Source organism: Phaseolus vulgaris, chromosome 8, assembly GCF_000499845.2.
Source record: "Phaseolus vulgaris cultivar G19833 chromosome 8, P. vulgaris v2.0, whole genome shotgun sequence".
Taxonomy (NCBI): Eukaryota; Viridiplantae; Streptophyta; class Magnoliopsida; order Fabales; family Fabaceae; genus Phaseolus; species Phaseolus vulgaris.
This window is the reverse complement of record NC_023752.2, coordinates 14,581,260-14,601,886: the sequence shown is the minus strand read 5'-3', so window position 1 is coordinate 14,601,886 and position 20,627 is coordinate 14,581,260. Positions and strand designations below refer to the sequence as shown.

The following is a 20,627-nucleotide window of genomic DNA, read 5'->3' as shown; positions in this document are numbered from 1 at the left end:
ATGTGTGTTAGTCGTTGGCAAAACCTTAAGATACATGTATTCATTTTCATTTAAAAGAGTACAAAACATACAAATATTACAAACAAATATTTTTACAAACTCAAACTAAAGAGCTGAAAACACGAATCGTAATCCATTTTTTATGGATTACAAACTGCGATTGGTTTAAACTATGAAACACAAATTCACAACTAAGCATAATGACTAATACATGTATGAGAAAGTCTTAATTTGTAACAAAAATTGACAATAGAAGGTACAAATGGGGAACAAGTACTTCTATTCAGTCCCCTTCGCCAGTTATTTTTGAAACAGCTGACAATGTTCCAATACAAGCGGATATCATGCCCACAACGATTATAAAAGAACAATTTGCTATCTGAAATTAAAAAAAAAACATGTAATTTAATTAGTTTCATGTGGTAATATTAAAATAATAATTAATGTTTTGAATAAAGATATGGTTTTGTACCTCCGAATTTGATAATCTGCCACTGTGTAACTTGAGAAAACATGCACATGGATAAATAAGTGCCTGCCTCAAAACAACACAATATTGTAAATATTTAATATATGTTTAAATAAATTGCACTAAAAATGTGAATAGGAAGCTAGAGAACTTACAACGAGTATGGACATGAATGAACCAATTAATGCCATCAAAGAACCTGCAATAATTTTTAAAGAGATAATTAAACCACAAAAGTGTATGATGTTCTTTGTTAATTATCATTGTTCTCAAGAATATTTAGATATATGACTAAAATATGTTTTTCTCATATTTTATACTATGAAAATCCTTGTATATGTTTTATAGATTCATCAAAGTTGATATTAAATGGTTTCAGTTTTGCATGCACCTTTCCGTTTTCTTCCCCTCAATATACTTTTTAAGCAAAAACAATGTGTCCCTTCAGAAGCCTTAAAAAAATTACATAAAGAAAATATTTTGATTGAAATTATTTTTCTGGAATTTTTACTAATTTATTTTTTTTTAAAATACTAAAATAGATAAGTCGTGTGTTACACAAGTTTAATTAAAATTTGACTATACCGAAGTCGTGTCCAGTTCAAATACACTAAAGTTGTGTCACCTTGACACAACTATTTCACAATATAGTCGTGTCATGTTGGCACGACTTATCCATTTCGATAATTTTTAAAAACCTTATCATTTTATTAATTAAGAAATGAAATTTCACTAGATTTTTTAAAAAAATCCTATTTTTCCATCATATAGGAGAAGAAAAATTTAATATTCTTTAAAAACTAATGTAATAAGATTAATAAGAATAATTCATTTTCAGTTCTATTTTCTTTTTCTACAAATATTTGTAGAAAGAAACTTATCAAACAAGACAAAAACTATTGACAAAGGTGATAGTAATAATAATGATGATAAATGTGTGAATACTTACCAAAATATGGAATATAGAGAGCCACAAGTAAGCTTAAAATCACTAAACTTGTTCTAATAAGAACGGAGGTAGCATGACATCTTAGCCTAGGAGAGGTGGCTAGCTCCTCTATGCTCAATGCAATAGGCAATAACGTTAAGGCATATTTTGCCAATGGAGTCACAACCTATAAAATACATAAATTTATTAAATATATATCATTTAAACAATCATAGACATAAGAGAATAAAAAAATTTCTTATGTTCAACATATATAAGTTCAAATTTGTATAATAACATAGAAAAATGAGACTAGTTTCTTCTCTTACCGTTGTCCAAGTTGCAATCTCAGATGCATATAATTCTTTAGGCATGTTTAAGGTAAACTGAGATGAAACTAAGTCACCAAAAGTTAAATACCCCATTATTCCCACACTCATATACATGAAACCGCAAAAGGCAAAGCTGCATAATGGAAGTTATAGTCAATAATTTTGTCCAGCAAAACAATATTTTCATAAACATTTCTAGAAAACATGAATTGAGTACCAAACATTACATCTTACAAAGCTCAATAATAGATTTGATACTTACCAGGTATACAACACTGATGGAAATTTGGATGGTTCCTTCATAGAAGAGTAGATGTTAGGAAAAACTGCATGGCCAGCAAAACAAAAACTATAGAGACCAATTGAGACAGGTAAGTTTGCCAAGTCTAAAACATTTTCTCCTGGCTTATATCCTACAACTTGGTCCATCGTCCCAACCCAAAACAAGCAAAGTGCAACAAGTATTGTTGCAAATATTCCTCCAACTGAGCAAAGATGAAACTTTTGTTAGCAATCAAAGAGAGATTTGTAAATTGTAACACAATGGTGATCAAATACCTGAAATATAAGAAAGTAAACTTAGATTTCGCAACCAAACTGTTGGTAGAACAAGAATTGCTGCTGTGATGGAAAAAATTTGTTCTGTGTTCAAATCAATCCCACCAAATCTCAAATGGGTGTTAGGATATAGTGATGAAAGGTTATCACTAACTAGTATTATATACTCAACACAAGAAGCCTGCACATAAGATCTATTCAGAGGTAAGTATGTATTTTGAATAAATAAAGCTAAAGAATGTGTTTAAAAACAATTGCAAATGCATATCAAACTCTTTCACTTACAAAAAGTTCCACGTATAAAAAGATCTGCATTTAACCAAATAAAATATGTTAGTTTTCCTTTCTATACACACAATAATGTTGTATATGCGCGTATTGAAGTTGATTTGGCTTCACTAAAGTGAGAAACTCACTTTAGAGAGTAAAGTAACTAATCATGATCATTGATGAGAAAATCATTCATTTTCATTGATTTTCTCATCAATGGCTAATTATTCACTTGACCGTTACCCACTTTAGATGACACTATTAAAAGTTATTATTTGATACTCACTGCAATCCCCAAGCGACCAACAATTCCAAAAGCAGCTTGGCCAATATCTGGGTAGGTTTTGAGTCCAACGTTGCTTTCTAAACATCTTATTAATAGCATCCCAGTATAACAACACATGATAGCAAACATTAAAAGTATTACAAGGCTCAGACACCCTCCTTTTTTCATTGCATATGGAATGGTAAGAATTCCTATTCCACATAGTATATTGGTTCCTTCATAAAAAAATAGATTTTGTAAGTCAACACAATGAGGATAATTATGCATAAAGCTTAACAACAATCTTTCATAATGAATTTAGTTTTGAAATAATTAAATAATTTTGTATGTAAATATCTTGTATCTTGTTTTCATTTCACAAAAGTGAAAACATTACCTTGGTTATTTTACATTATGACAAGATGACAGATGTAGAGGACATGGATAATGCAACAACAGATAGTAATTATATTAGAATTGTGGAATGATAGTCACCATTAATTACTGATTTTGCAAATGAACATTGTTCTTGTGGCGGTGGCAATTCCTCCACAGAAAATCTTGCACTACTAAGTGGTTGTAGGGTATGTGCTGAAGCAGGATGATTCTCTTGTTTGAATGCACATGTCTCAGAAACAAGGGGTAGAGTTAGAGCAGAATCCTCTTGGCATTCTTGAGATCTCTTGAATGATGTAGCGAGAGAATTACTTCTCCCTACTGAACCAAATCTCTTTAAGAGAGTAAGTCCAGGAGGTGTTGCACTAGTTAACATGTCCATAGATTGTCTGCTCATAATAAACAAAGGAATTTAGTACTTTAATATTGTTCAAAGTTCATATATTATATTGGGAAATAATTGATTTCTACATTAGTATATGTGTAGCATGCATCACAATAAAAGTATATTGAAATGCATATTCAGATTCAAATTCATTGGTCATAATCCTCTAATGTTATAGTGATCACATATAACTAACCAACACATGTTAATTAATGGGGTAATAACCTGTTTCTTGATGAAGAGACCAATGCAAAAACAACTCAAAAACTAACACAGGTAGAATTGAATGTACAACAAAGTGGTACAAAGATTCTTGCCCACTCAAAATAACAATAAAAAACACATCTAATTAACAACATGAAGAATTACCTGTAGCTTTGAGGCCAAGAGATCATGGAAACTTCATTGGATAAACTTGGCGAAGGAGGTGAATTATCAGAATCAGTATCATCATCCAGATGTTCAAACACCCTTTGTGCCTGATTTTCTTCATCATCTGTTTGGAAATCTTCCTCACGATCAGGACGCAGATCCTCATCTAGCTTCATCTTACCTCTTTGCATGTTATGCCACAACCTATTATTTTCCTATGACGTGTATCAAATGTACAACAGAAAAATTATCAAAACTTCATCATTATAATTTTCTTAGAATTGAAATAGAAGGATGATCAACACAAATGTTGAGGTTGCTTCGAACTATGTTAGCGTGACAGTTTTAGTTACACGGAGGTGATAGCTTGTGATAATTATTTGCTTCCAATTTTTATGTTCTCTTTTGTTTCATCAACTGTCAAAGAGGTTGTTAAGAATAGAAAATTACACAAGGGACGGTTAAGGATTAAAATTTAACTTACTTTTTTTCTTTAAAAGATTTTGTGGAGAGAAAAATTCAATTGAGAAGAAAATGATAAAATGTAAAACTCAGAAAAATTTGGATTTATTAACTAACCAACAGAAAACAACTTTATTAAAACTTCTAAACGTTAATGTATTTTATTTTATTATATATGAAAATATATTTGTTAATGTTAGATTTCTTTCTTCTTTTGGAGTTATTCGCTACCACATTATAATTATTTTATTATTCATATGTCATTAACATTCATGATATTGAATTCATGAAGATAAAAAAAATTACTATATACGAAAATATTTGTCAATATAAGATATCGCCTTATTTCTACTTTTAAAACAATTGACATTAATTCCATTAATATACAGAAATATGGTTGCTGGAAGGAGATCTCTCCTTATACTTATTACCATATATAATTACTCTGTTATTTAATATTTGATTTTTGAATTTTCATATATTGAATTTATAAACAAATATGATTTAATTATATATGAAAATATCTTTCTAGAGAAAAGATTTCTCCTTCTTTTTATTATGATACAATATAAAAAATACGATTTAATTAATTAAAGTAATCAAAGAAGTTAAACTTAAGTTATTTTAACTTATTAAAATGTTGTGAAATTTCACAGCATTAGTCTATATTAAAAAAAAATTAATTGCTTAAAAATATCAGTTTAGCAAAGTGTTGTTTGTATTTTGAAATCTATAAGGGAAAAACAAAAACACAGATTACGTTTTTCCATACTGAGAACTTTTTTTGTTAATAAAAAGATTTCTCGGAGTTCCTTTCAAAAAAAAAAATCTAAAGATCAAGTTCTATTAACTACCAATTACTTTTAGAAATTTAAAATAATTAATTACTATATTCATTAAAATAAATACTATTTCATAAATTAAAAAAATTATTAATATCTAAAATAATTTTTTATTAACGTAAAATAATTTTTATTATAAATAAAAATTTATAAAAATAGTTTTTAAATTGATATTTAATAGTAATTATAAAGGTTATTTACTATCTTTTTACATATTTTTAAAACTATCCATTTTTGTATTTTAAAATTTTGTATGGAGATAGTATATTGATGATTATAATAAAATTTACAAATAAAATTTTTTAGAAGGTTTAACTGTTGCAAATAAATATTTAGTTGATATATTTACCAACATATTAAAACTCACTAAAATTATCCATTTTTGTATATTTATAATTTTGTTTTTATAATTTTATTTTTCATTTTAGAATAAAAGATAAATTAGAATATAATAAAGTTATTATAAGAAGGTTGTTTGTCTTTTCTAGTTTGATTTTCGTTCCTTCTTGTTTGTGTTCAAATAAAAATATTCTAAACTATCAATAAGTAAATTAAAGTAGTTTTAGTTTTAGTGGATATTAATGTGATATAACTGAATGTTTTATAATCTGTTTTATTATGGATTTTATTCAAATATATACTAGTATGATTTGTTTTCTTATATTCCATCTATTTCCATAAATAATTTGGTCGGTAACTTGTATTGTTAAATCAAAATAGGTTAACTTTGATTTATGATTCATCAAAATACACAAATTTATCTTAAAGGAAAATATCTACGTATTCGATATCTCTCAAATCTTCAATGTCTATTAATTTTTGTATTTGACGGTACATACACCTCAGAAAAAAAAAGTTTAATAAAAGAAATCTAACCTATTTAATATGATGATGCATTTCCTTGGAAGTTGTATTGATAATTTATAATATATGGTAGGAATTCCTGAAAATTAATATATTGTTTGTTACTAGTTTTGAAATACAATATTGGGAAGGTGAAGTGTATTAGAAATAAAAACGTTGTTTATCTTAAAACAAGTTTTTTAAAACATAATATTTGCATTTTAATATAAATAATACATATTTAAATATTAAATAATAATAATAATAATTGAATATATACATTTATATTTATTTGTATGATAATCTAATACTTTATTTTAATCTTTATATTGTATTAATAATTGATTTTTTGAAATATTTATTAATAAATATTATTCATGTTAAATATAACAAAATCTTCATATTTAATGGTAAATTATTTCATTAGATATGGATAAAATCTTTATAAAATAATTATTAGCTGTACTAAATCATGGAAACGTTCTTATTATCTTTCAGGTATTCTATATTTTGTATCTTTATAAATTTATAAATCTTTCAGCTTATACATTTATTTATTATCTTTATAAAATCATAAATCTTTTTATTTATTCGAAGTCATGCATGGAAATACCACAGCAAAATATGAGAGAATATGTCAAAATAGGAATGTACGTATTGAAGAGGATAGGGCAAAATATGAATCATAATGATGAAATAAAAGATTTCTTGCACTAAGTTTGGAAAAAAAGCATTAAAAGTTCTGCATCTCTTTCCTTGCGAGAGTGCCTATGAATCCTGTAGATTTTATTATCCTTTGAACATATTAATAAAATTAAGTTCGGGTGGAACGATTGATGTTTTTGTAAATTAAGATTTTATGAGAAATTATTAAATTATAGAAAATTTAATAAATAGTAACAGGATGAATAAATAGTACTAGAAATAAAAACCAAAAATCAGTTATATATATAAAAAATAATTAATTGTTATATTGATTAAATTAGATATTATTTTAAAAATTATAATAATTATCGTATTTAAATTAATTTTTATTATTGATAAATAGTTTCTAAATTGATAACTAAAATTAAATATAATTTAGAAATTATTTATCATTAACAAAAATTAATTTAAATATTAATAATTATTTTAATTTTTAAATAGTATCTAGTTTAATCAATATAATAATTAATTAATTTTTATTTTAAAATTAATTTTTATTTAATGAGTTTTTTTTGGTAGTAATGATTATAATTAGGGGATGTAGAATATATAGTAATTAATTGATTGACAATTGTAGAATAAATAGTAATTGAACTCGAAGTTATGTTTAAAAAGAATAAAATGTTGAATTGGATTGATTAACCAGATTGCTAATGCTATATTTTATTATTAAAATGAGTAATCAGTATTTTTTTTATGTAAAAGATTTTTTTAACACTCAAAAAGTAAAATACATACATCTTAACAAACTATTATAATAATATAATAATATTTAAAATTAAAAAATAAATAAAATATGATTAAAATATTAATTTATTGGTATGTGAAGTGTATATATTTTACTGTATATTATTGTTAACATATCAAGATATTTTTTTTTTATTTACTTAAATGAGAAATTCGTGTCAAAGTGTCAGTATTTCACTCTAAACTCATGTGAGTTTATAATGATTTTACTTAAGCAAAGATGAAGTTGCGTGACCTACATGAGTGTGCATGATGAAGTTGTGTTAGTATATCAAATAATTAAAATAAAAAATAAGTTACAGAAAAAATAATAAAAAACTAAATCTAAAAATAAAATTAAATTAAATTAAAAAATATATATATCTAAATTAAATTAAATGAAGAATTTTGTTATCAAATTGGTGTAATTTTTTCAATAAATAATGTAAATAGATCGATTTAAAAAAAATGACCATGACATATTGGGTATGTAAAAAAGTATTGAAAAATATGAAACAAAAATAAAAATATAATTAAATAAAATAATACAAAAAAATTAAAAACAAAAAATACTAAAAGTATACTAAAAGAGATTAAACAAATATAGAAATATATTTTATTTAAAAAATATAAATTCATTTTGTAGTATGATACTTTTTCTTTTTTAAAAAATCAATCTCTTTTACATTAATTATGTTTAAAAGTAAAAAAAAAAAAATAGTCTAAAAAAAGAAAAGAAAACAAAGTCTCTCTATTTTGTTTTTGTTTTTAAACAAATGATTAAAGAAATGTCTTTATTTAGTTTTCTTATTTATCTTTTCTCTTTTACCTACCCTTTCTCTTATATTATGACTAGTAGGCGATTTCTTCTTTCCTTGTTATTAGGAAAAGAAAATTGGGGTATGAATAAGGAAAGAAAGGTGACAAAGGCTTTCGCTATTCCAACAGCCAATATAGTGGAGTATGGGTGGGTTTCACTCTCAAGAGCCGGCCAAGATTACAAGTGAGGGTAACTTCTTCCTGCTCCCAATAGTTCTGAAAATTTTAACATTATTCTTTTGAAAATGTATTTAGTTATTAGTGTTTATTGGTTGGAGTTTAATGGAGTTTGTGGTGTTTACTAGTGTTGGTAGATGATTATGTTTTGTTTCTGTTTTTGGTTAATTTTCATAATTTTTTCAATTCTTGAGTTTTGGATTGTGCAATCCAAATATAAATTTGAATTTTAAATTGAATAATTTGAAATGTAACTTTGTATTCTAGATTATAATATCCAAAAGGTAATATTTTGAATTATTTTTTAATTTAGTAATATCTTCTAGATTGCACAAGTGGGATATAACTTTGTATTTTGAATTGTACAATCTATAATATAATTAATTTTACTTATAATTAAAAATATGTTTGAAGGTTTTTGGCATAATTGAGTTTTAAACGTTTATCATTTCAAAAATCTTTATTGTAATAATCGATAAAATTATAATAAAGGTGTTATCTATATTTACTTATTTATGTAATTGTAGGATTATGGAGATGGTATCCTAATTATGGAATAGAGTTTCCGATGAAGTAGATAAGAGGTATGGTATGGAAAAGTTCAATTTAATGAAGTGAAGATGAATTGGTTGAAGGAGACTGTGTTACGGATTTTACAACAAATGAGGCAAAAGAATTATTTATTTATTTTAAAACTTTGACAAGTCATGTAATTATGTAGGTTTTTTGTACTCAAGATTACTTACTTCGATGGGTACGGGTGACATTTTGACTTGGTTTTTTAATTGTCATAACTAGATTTGATAAAGCAAATGGACAACAAGAGAGAAAAAATATTGGTGTTGTTAGGTTGTGAAAATGATGATAAGTATAGAAAATACAAACATTATTTGGAGGTTACTATAACTAGTACACGAATGTGTGATTGTCCTTTTAAATTGTGAGGTAAACATGTTGCCAATTGAGAAGGTTGAATATTAAAGGTAATATGTGGGAGTCATAGGCTCGAACATTAGTTGTTGACCCTTATGTTGATAGATTAAAATCGAATGAATATTTCATGAATGTTAACATGACTAAAAGTCTAGTTAAGTTCACAAATATATTACTTATTTTGAAAGAAATCAATGAGGAGAATGTCAAAACAATAAAGTAAGTGCACAACGTACGTTATATATGCATACAAGAGATCACTTAAAGGATGTAGAACTGAAATGCAATAGTTAATGATGTTGCTAGAGCGTGACAAATATATTCACTGGAGGAGTAGGTGTAATAAGTCTTCACAAGTTGTTAGTGATGTTTTTTAGACACATTATTCAGTGAAATTGATGAATGCATTTAACATTGTGTTGTTGATTAATAATACTTATAAAACCAATAAATATAGGTTGTCTTTGCTTGAGATAGATGGTATGACATCCATATAGTTGACTTTCTCTGCTATTTTGGGTGGTTAGCAAGTATGCGAGAAAACACCTTCATTTGGACTCTCTATGAAAACTTAGAAGATTGTTCCTGAAGTCATTACTATAGTGACATAGACCTTGCTTTAATTAATGCAATTAATTTGTGTTGGAAAAATCATAAATAATTCTCCCTTCTTGGTGGAGATACAAAATAGGCAGTTGCGAAAGCAATAAGCAGACAAAAGAAAATAGAGCAAAATAGAATAATGACACGAGAATTTTAAAGTGGGAAAACTTTCTGAACTTGAGAAATAAAAACCCATGATACCTAGTCCAGAAAATGTCTTCACTATGAAAGTATGATTACAATATTTTTATCTCTCGCTGCGTGAGGATAACACTTAATCACACCTAACCAGGATGGAATACAAAGTCTCTCTAGCATCTCACTAGGATTTTTAATCTCACAGTATGATGGATATTTATTCTCTCATTTACTATTTATGTTGCTCTTCTCACTTGCTTGCATCTCTTCCTCGCAAGTTCCCTTTATATAGAGAATGAGATGAAGGTTTCTTCATAAATAGATAATGGATAATTAATGCTTGTTACATTTTCAACATACTTTGAAAATACTATCTTCAACTTTCTAGGTTGAGCTTCATAGCCTTCGAGAGAGATATAATTCCAAGACTTTGGAATGACCATCATTGAATACAATTAATTATCAAGATTCATTGCTCATGGTCTCCCATGAATTAAAGAGGGGTTACTTCCCAACTTAATTAAGGGGTATCAATAATCTAATTCTCCTACAAGTTTAAGTACTTATTGCTTCCTTGAGGGATTGTCTGATCTTTGAAAACTGACTCTACATTGTTTATCATAAAATAATCAGTACCGGATTTCAAGATTTAACCATTTATACTTGGCAAGTGATTTTTGGCGGACATCTGAAGTGTTTTCTCACTCATATGCCCCAATCGTTTGTGCCAAAGATCTTTGGAATATGTAGCAACATTTGCTTCTCCCGAACAAATTCTTCTTTGCATAATGTAAAGAGATCCTTCCTTTGAACCTCTAGCAATAACTATGTTTCCTTTTGTTAGTTTCCACTTTCCAGTACCAAAGTGGCTTATAAAACCAACATCATCCAACTTCCCCGTTGAGATAAGGTTGAGACGCATTTCTGGAACATGCCTCACTTCCTTCAATACAAGCTTGTTTTTTGTGTTTGTAAGTAACACAATATTACCAATACCTACAATCTTTCTTGAAACATGGTTTTCCATTTTCATAGTACCATAATCACATTTCTTATAATTTGAAAAGAAATATTCAAGTGGACTTACATGGAAGGAGGCACTAGAATCAACGATCCAAGAGCAATCACCATATGTAACATTTAAGTAATTGTCTTCTCCAATGAGAAAAATATTATCTTCTATAAGGACGATTGTAGTTGGAGTATAATGCTTATTCTTTGGATCAACTAAGTCTGGATGGACAGTTCCAACTTTATGGTCTCTCTACAAAAATTTGCATTTAGATCTTTTATGACATTCTTTGCTACAATAATAGCATTTTATTGTTCTTCTAGATTGAGAACGACCTTTGGTTTTGCTTTGTTTCTTCCATGGGATTCATTTCTCTCATAGGTTTCACCTCTTCCTCGCTTCTCAATAACATTTGCTTCATATTGAAAATTTATACCTCTTTCTTTCCTTCTGGATTTTCCATTCAACTAATTGTCTAAAACAGTGACCATTGAGATCTTCCCATCTGGGACTGAGTTGTTGAGCGTGACTACTAGTGTGTCCCAACTTTCAGGTAACGAATTAAGTAGCAAAAATGACTGTAACCCATCATCAATCTTCATGTCTATCTTTATCAATTATTGACAAGACCTTTGAATGAATTCAAGTGATCTATCATATTTTGACCATTCGTGTAGTCAAGTTTCACTAGTCTTCTAACAAGAGATGCTTTATTTCTTTGAGTTTTCTTTTGAATCATAAATTGAAGTTTTGGTCATAACTCATAAGCATTTTGGTGTGTGGACACATACTCAAACAAACTTCTATCAATATTCTTTCGAATCATTACAACAACTTTTCAATTCAAAAGTTCAATCTTTATCACTCTTACCTTATGGCTTGTCTTTGTAAGAAATGAGCTCATGCATATCCTTACACTATAAGTGACCCTCCATCTTCCAATAGGAATAGTTGTCTGCTGTCAACTTGAACATGTCTCCATCATAAATGGCTCCTTATATCTTGTATCAGAAGCAAGCTCTTATACCATTGTTGGAAAAATCAGAACTAATTCTCTCTCTTTGGTGTAGATACAAAATGAGCACTTGCGGAAGCAATAAGTAGACAAGAAAATAGAACAAAATAGAATAATGACACCAAGAATTTTTAAAGTGGGAAAACTTTCTCAACTTGAGAAATAAAAATTCACGATATCTGGTCCAGAAAATGTATTTACTATGAAAGTAGGATTACAAAAAAAAAAATTTCTCTCACCCTGTGAGGATAACACTTAATCTCACCTAACCAGGATAGAATACAAAGTCTCTCTAGCATTTCACTAAGATTTCTAATCTCACATTATGGTGGATATCTATTATCTCATTTACTGTATATGTTGCTCTTCTCATTTGTTTGCATCTCTTTCTCACAAGTTCCCTTTATATAGAGAATGAGAAAAAAAAATTCTTCATAAAAAGATAATAAATAATTAATGTTTGTTATCAAGATATCTTGGAATGGTCATCATTGAATATAATCAATGGATCAATTATCAAGATACATTGTTTATCATCTCAATAATTAAGGAGGGATTTCTCAATAATTTGATACTTTATATAGAAAATAAAATCTACATTCCTGTGTTAAATTTTTACGATTTTGTGAACCCTTCATAATTATAATCATAGTCTCAATTTTAACTAGCTTGATAACAAGCAAAGTTTTTATGTATTTAGAAATCTCAATACGGACAAATCAAAGAAAATCACACAATTAGAATTGTTTGATAAAAAAATTGAAACAAAACTTTCAAGATGAAAAGACAAGCATCTATAATTTATAGGAAGAACAATTATCATAAAATCAGTTCTTAATCCACTACCATTAGTTTTTCTATCCTATTTTAAGATACCCAATAAAGTGATCAAGGTTATCATAAAAATTGAGTCACGGTTTTGATATAGTTGAGAAAGTAGAGGGAAGAAAAAGTGTTGTTCAAAATTGGTTTTCTAGTAAACTGACTATAAAAGTAATTAAATTACTTTTAACACTTGATTTTGTATTTAAAATAATTAATTGAGGATAAAAATGTTAACTTTTAATCATAATTTTTCAGTATGTTTAATTTCTTTTTTCTTTGTAGTGAAAATACTTGAATATTATGATTTGGTTTTCATCTGTTATCAAGCAAGAAAAAAAAATATTATAAACAATAAATTATAATCATTCATTAAAATTCATCCAAATATAAGTCCTATAGGCTTCTATTAATTTTTCCCATTTAATTAGATTCAGTGATTACAATAGAATTTGGAACAAAGGATGAACATCAACATATGATATTTATTGAACACATCTGCATTCACAAATATGGTTCAATTACATATAACATATACACTTAAAGAAAACATAGGAATATTGGAGTATCATGAAATGGGAGAGAAAAACACAAATAATAAATGCAATACAAAATGGTAGGTTTTGAACAAAGTGAAATTTGTGATTTTCTCTCCTATCATGACATATTATAAAGTTGTTCGTCCCACACGAAGAAAAAGGATGAAGGAGGGGATAATTATGCTTAAACAGTTACATATTAAGAAAACAAAGAAAGGAGAAAAGAAGTGATTTTGTTAAGTCTATTTGTCTATTTGATTAAGTTTACCCAATCCATTGCAACGAGCACAAACGATTTGAGTTTGATCCTTTCGTGCTGCATTTGCTCTCAACGTCACATTCGCCTTTCGGACAAACCCTGCTCCATCACATTCAGGACATCTGCCAAATGCATATTCATATATCATTAGTAATACAAAAATATTTTTTAAGAATGTCTGAATAAAACATATATATGCATTCATTTTAAGTTTAAAACCTCCTAAATAAGAATCAATCCATGAGAAAACTATGAAAACAAAAGCTCTCCATCAAATTCCCGAGGAAAAATAAGTCAATTGAAAATAGTTACATGATAAGGATTCATAAGTCCACTTTAATCATTGCACAATCAGTGATAAATATGTGAAATTATTAGATTGTGTCATGTTAAACATATGATTTTTAGGGAGAAAAATTACATGTAGTCCTTTACCTTAGGGGGAGGTGTGAATAAATGTATTCTCTTTCTTCTGCTCAATTTGGTTGGTCCATAGTTTTGTTATTAACTTTTTCTTATGTATCTTTATCTTTACTCTAACCTTCTTTTTCTTATAAGAAATCCCATATAACTTCATAATACATAATGAAAAGAATTTATAAGTTATCTTTTCTGGTTGTTTGCACATAACATATTTACAAATTCCACACTAAACGAATAATTAGCATAGTAAAAATCATTATGTGCCTTATTTGTAAACACTTATAGGATAAATCATATACTCAAGTTTAACAAAAATGTTAGGTTGTTATTTTTTATTTTCTCACTTACCTTCCTCCCCATAACACATGGATATTTTGCCACTTAATCCACTACTTCATTATCCCCATGTGCAACATTTCGTTTTTCCTCATTTACCCCATGGTCATTTCCATTCATGACAATTCCTTCCCCGTTAAGAACAACCTTGTCCTTAAGGTTGAAGTTCGGATAAAGGTGTCATGATCTTCTCATGTAGCATAAGATGCATCAATTCCTTCTCATTGAATAAGATGTTGTCGAATGTGTTGCTTCCTTTTTATGATAACTCTTGATTCAATAATAGTAGTAGGCTGAATTATAGAATTAGATTCAGTCTTAGTAATTGGTAAAGGCACATAGGGTTGAAAGTGATTGCCCTAACAAGATTTCAGTTGTTAAATATGGAGCACAAGATAGATCTTGTTGGTTGGAGGTAAAAGTAGTTGATAAGCAACTTGTCCAATTTTTTCCACAATAGGGAAAGGGCCACCACATGCTCAGTTTCTGATTCTTTTGCAGAACCATGGAATGTTGTTTGTATGCTTGTAGCTTGACTAAGACCTGATCAATCATTGTGAATTCAATTTGCTGAGAAGCATCTCTCTGTCAATAGTTCTTGTAGGGAGCTAGAGTCTTAGGACGAATTATATATTTGGTGAGGGAAGGGGGATCACGACCGTAGACTACCTTAAAAGGTGTCATGCCAATAGTAGTGTGAAAAGAATGGAAGCAACTTCGCCCAATCTTGAGAATTATAAATGAAACATCTTAGGTACATTTCAAGATATCTATTCGAGCCTCATATTGGTCGTCTGCTTGGGGGTGATTGGCAGAACCTAAACAAATGTAGTCAAATATGACTAGTAAAATTTAAATCTGTCAGATTCAATAGTTTATGGAAAACCATGTAATTTCACCACATTTTCATGAAAACTACAGCTACTTGTTTGCTGAATAATCAGACTTCATAGGAAAGACATTAGCATCTCTAGAAACCCTGTCAATGACAACTAGAACCACTGTATAACCATTGATGGAGGAAGCCCCGTTGATGAAATCCATTGCCAAATCCTTTCATATTTGTTCAGGAATAGGCAATGGTTGTACCAGTCCAACAAGTAATGTGGTAGATGATTTAGTTGTTGGCAGATTAAACAATCTTGCACAAACCTTCTAATGTCCTTGTGCATGCCTTGCCAATAGAATTGTCAAGTTATTCTAGCCAAGGTCCTGGCATAACTAGCATAAAACTATGGAATTCTTGTAGAGTTTGTTGAACTGATACATGATTAGAGGGATGACCAATCTCGCTTTGAATGGGTGATGATTTATGGGGTTGAGTTAGGCTTAAAGTTTACTTTATAATATGGTATCAGAGTCATTTAAAACCTATCCTATTTGAATTTTGTAATAGACTCAATGACGGCATAGAATTATCTAGCATAAGCTCATAGCAGTTGCAATCTGGGAGTAACTTTTTTTAGAAAAGCTAATTGGGTGATGATTTTGACTTAAAATTGTCCCAACTCTAGTGTTTGATGCATCAGTCTCTAGCACAGACGATTTAGAGAAATTTGGTAGAGCCAAAATCGGTGCCCACATAATAGCCTCCTTCAATTTTTGAAAAGCAGAAGCAACATGATAATCCCAATAAAAATTATCCTTTTGTAATAATTTGAAAAGGGACAATCAAAGAAAGATATTTCTTTATGAATCTTTTCTGATGTCCTTTTAGACCAAGGATTCCCTTTAATTTCTTGACGTTCTGAGGAATAGGCCACATAGCTTGAATTTTTTCTTGGTCCATTGCTACCCAATCACCAGAAACTATATGGCCCAAATATTCAATTTGTTGAAGGCCAAATGAGCATTTGGATAATTTAACAAACAACTTATTCATATGTAAAAGCTGCAACACTATTTCCAAATGGTGCAATGAGAGGTCCGTGACGAACTATATATTAGGATGTCATAGAAGAACAAAGATGAACTTCCGTCAGAAACCTTGAAAAACTTGATTCATAACACTTTGAAATGTGGCAGGGGCATTAGTAAGCCCAAATGGCATAACAAGCCATTCATAATGACCTTGGTGAGAGTGTAAAAGGTTATCTTGTGTCTATCCTCATGATTAACAAAGATTTGATAATAACCTTACCTTAAACCCAACTTAGACAAATATTTTGCACCAAATAGTTCATTAATAAGTTCATATACCATTGGAATAGGAAAACTATCTTTAACCGTGATAGTCCAAGTGTCATTTTTCTTTTTTACTAGGATAATAGGAGAAGAAAAGTGACTTGTGCTAGGCACAATACTTCCTCTATTCAACATATCATGCACTATCGATTCGATTTGTTGTTTCTGAATGAGAGGGTATTTATAAGGTTTTACCTTCACATGTACAGAACCAGGCAGCAGGGGAATGGAATGATCATAAGTACTTGTAGGAGTAGTTTTGTAGGAATAACAAAGACATCTCGGGGTGTCTGCAGCAACATAGCTATTTCTGGTTCCATAGTTGGCAAATCCAACTAGTGATTTGCAGTACGATCCAGAATTTGAATCTGCAAGGTGAAAAATTCAGCAATGGCACTAATGTAATGCATTCTTCTCAAATGGTGAAATTGAGCAAGAGTTGGCGGCATGTGTTGTTCACTGTGCAAGGTGACAAATTGGTTTCCCAAATAAAACTTTGGAGTTAGTTTTTGCTAATGTAGACAACCAAGTAGCACCAAGAACCAAATCAACGCCTGAAATTGGCTACAAGTAGACAGGTAGAGTGAGAGAGTGATCTTGGACTTTAACATTCAAATCTCTAACCAACCCTTCTTCAATTAGGAATAGATTCAATAGGAAGCTTAACGCAATGAGCTAGTATAGGTTGCAAAAATTTGTCATAGCTGCCACTATCCAACAAATTTGCTCCGACATTCATTTGATAGAGCCTTGAAATTTCATATTTCCCACACTAGACGACCCTTTAAGAGCATTATAAGACAAATGATGTTCTTTATCAATACAAGTATCAATAGTTGCAACAATATCTGGGGGTTCTGGATTAGGTTGATGTTGGTCTTCCTCGTCTAATTGCAACACCAGATACTGCCTATTAGAAGATCTATGGCTTGAGGAAAATTTCTTTTCAAGTGTATAGCATAATCCCTTATCTCTTTTGAGTTGCATTTCAGTAGGGGAAATTCTCTTGATAGTGTTGGTTCAGGACAAGACTAGGGTTAGGTAGTAAAGGAGGAAGGCTGGTGGTTTTGAGGGTTTGGGTAGTGTGGGGGTGGCTGATATTTCTAAGAGTAACAGGAATTAGATGATTTGGCTTTGGACATGTATTTTTCCTCATACAATTTAGATAGAGATACTGAACGAATTAAAGTTGTAGGAGCTTGAGCTATAACATCCCTATAGATATGTGGTTTTAAACCTCCTATGAAGCAATTCAACAGTGCCTCAAATGTGATACCATGGACTCCATTATAAAGCACAATAATTTGGCCATAATATTCATGAACGCTGGACGTTTAGGTAAGCTTAAACAAATAAGATCATGGACATTCATATGAAGGGACCAAATTCCAACTCTAAGGCTCTAGTAAATCCAAGCCAAGATGGAAACAAATTATTACAGAACATTATCCAGAACCAAGGAACTACCTCCTTATTATACAAGGGAATCACATCAATGGTCAAACGTTGTTCATTTGGTGCTCTATAATAATTAAAGAATTGTTCTGCCTTAAAAATCCATCATTGAACATCGGTGCCATCAAAGCAAAAGAAATCCAGCTTATGTTTTGGAACCGGAAGGGTTGTCCCTAACTTGTAGAACAAGTAGCAAGGTTACGCTTCATCAACGTGTTCAAACCTCATACAATATTTCTTTCTCGACTCTCCAATACTTCAAGCATGCGCTTCATATTGGCAGAGAGTTCCTTCAAGCATGTGTTCTCAACCACGATGGAGGAAAGCACCAATTGTTACGTGTAAACAGCCATAAAAAATAAATCGGAAAAATCTCTCTTATATGGAGTTTTCTTACGAGGAAAAGAAGGTTTCCCTACAGTGCTGCAAAGAAAAAACTAGTAATAGAACTAGGGAAGAAGAAAGAGAATGAATCCATCTACAATGGGATTATACTATATCTCTCGTGCTCTGTCTGGATTAAGGACGAGATTTGTGAGCAGGAAAGAGAGTAAATTTGTGAGTATTAGAGAGAATGTGTGAAAATATATGAGATTGTTTGAATTAAAAGATGATTGAATAGATTTATAAAGATAATTTATTAAAATTTGTGAATGATATGATAGTTTAAAGAAAATTTAGAAATTATTTTAAATATGTAAAAGGTAAGTTTACAAATTTATTTTTGTTATTAAAAATATTTGAATAATGAATTAAGATATATTTATTTTTAGATTTGAATTAATTAAATTTTTTAATATATAATATCCATAATTTCTTGTATTTTTTAATAAAAATTTAAAAAATATATAATAGAAAATATTTTTGTGTTAAATTAAAATAAATTTATTAAATATATTAAAAATTATAAAAATAATATTTAGTATTATATATATTTGTTATTTTATATGACATTATAATTTTATTTCATTACTTTTATTATTTATAATTATTTGTTGTTATTAATACTATAATTAAATATCTTTAAAATTACTAAATAAATTTATGTAATATTTAATTTTATATATTATAATAAAATATATATACAATGATATTTAAGTAAAATATGACGATAAATCACCACAAATCAAAAGATTTGTTTGATTAGTGTTAACATTGAAAAAAACACTTTCATCATCTCCTCGTTCCTCTCCCACTCTCAAAATCTCCTGATTTCCATTATAGACAAAATTAACACTAGTGTAAAACAGTTTGAGACAAACGCCGCTATAATAGACTGTTTTACCGTATGATTCTATCTATGAACATAAACATATATTAATTATATAAATTTGTATGAGAAATCACGACATTGTAACATTTAAAATAATGGTTGAATGTTTAAAATAAGTATTATAAAGATCAACAAATGTTTAAACAAGTAAAGTAGCATGCTTATAAGGAAAACAATCCATGTAAACCTGCAGAAAAATTGTAATAATGATTTTAAAAATGAAAGGTTAAAAATGCAGAGAATGAATTTACGTGTCTTTGCGAGAGAACAAGATGGGGAATCCGGTTCCAACGAGTGCCACTGCAACCGCGCCAGCAACAAGGTAAACGGTGCTATCAGCAGAAACGTCTCCAACAGCCGAAACAACAACCCTGGAAGATCTACTCTTGTTCCTCTGAATGGCGGTGCAGGGTAGCCCAGGTGAGGGCCCAAACGACACCTTGGTGTTGGAAACAGCGACAGATGCGGGGAGTTTGGGCGCAGCGTTGGGAAGCATAGTGTGAAGTGGAGTGATGGAAGCCATGTTGGTGGCAGAAAGACGATCGGAGAAAGGAGAGTGTCTGTGTTTTGTGGATTTTATGGAGGCACATATGGCGTGCTTTCATGGTTCTTCAAAATGTTTGGATAAGGCCACGTCAGAAGTTGGGATAACGTGGATAACTTCAAACTTTTAGATAGTCTTTTTCAAGCCAAATTCGCCTTAGCTTCTTATTTTCTTTTAATTTCAACAATTACAGTGTTTTTTATTTTATCTTTAATTGGTAATGATTATTTGTGATTTCGGCAATAAACATGGTTGAAATAAGTTTTGTAGATTTTTTTATTAGTGATTATTTTGTTTTGTTAGTTTATCTTTTATTTTATTTTTTTTAAATCTCAAAACTCAGAAAAAGAAATTAACAAGTTGTAAAAGTTAAATTATATTTGTATTGGATAACGTTAAATACACTCTCATGTGGAGAGAAATTAACAGTCAGTGTATGTGTAACATAAACACTAACACAAAAATATACATAATTTTAAAATGTAGAACACGAGAATACGGATTTATATATTATATAATTATAAATTATAAAAATTTAATGT

General features: G+C 29.1%; 2 protein-coding genes across 2 annotated transcripts; both read right to left on the bottom strand.

Moving 5' to 3' along the window:
* Positions 1–283: 283 nt before the first annotated feature.
* On the bottom strand, positions 284–4,151 carry LOC137824629 (amino acid transporter AVT1D). Its single transcript, XM_068630293.1, has 11 exons — positions 3,973–4,151; positions 3,318–3,607; positions 2,844–3,058; positions 2,573–2,596; positions 2,288–2,468; positions 1,992–2,214; positions 1,727–1,862; positions 1,419–1,584; positions 625–668; positions 473–535; positions 284–379 (listed from the first exon to the last, which is right to left on the bottom strand). Exons 1-11 carry the CDS (start codon positions 4,149–4,151, stop codon positions 284–286), a joined length of 1,617 nt encoding a protein of 538 aa, XP_068486394.1.
* Positions 4,152–13,537: 9,386 nt separating this feature from the next.
* LOC137823650 (uncharacterized) lies at positions 13,538–20,232 on the bottom strand. The gene is made up of 2 exons (XM_068628869.1): positions 19,793–20,232; positions 13,538–13,992 (listed from the first exon to the last, which is right to left on the bottom strand). The coding sequence occupies exons 1-2, from the start codon at positions 20,062–20,064 to the stop codon at positions 13,854–13,856; spliced, it is 411 nt and encodes a 136-aa protein (XP_068484970.1). The 5' UTR covers positions 20,065–20,232; the 3' UTR covers positions 13,538–13,853.
* Positions 20,233–20,627: the final 395 nt, after the last annotated feature.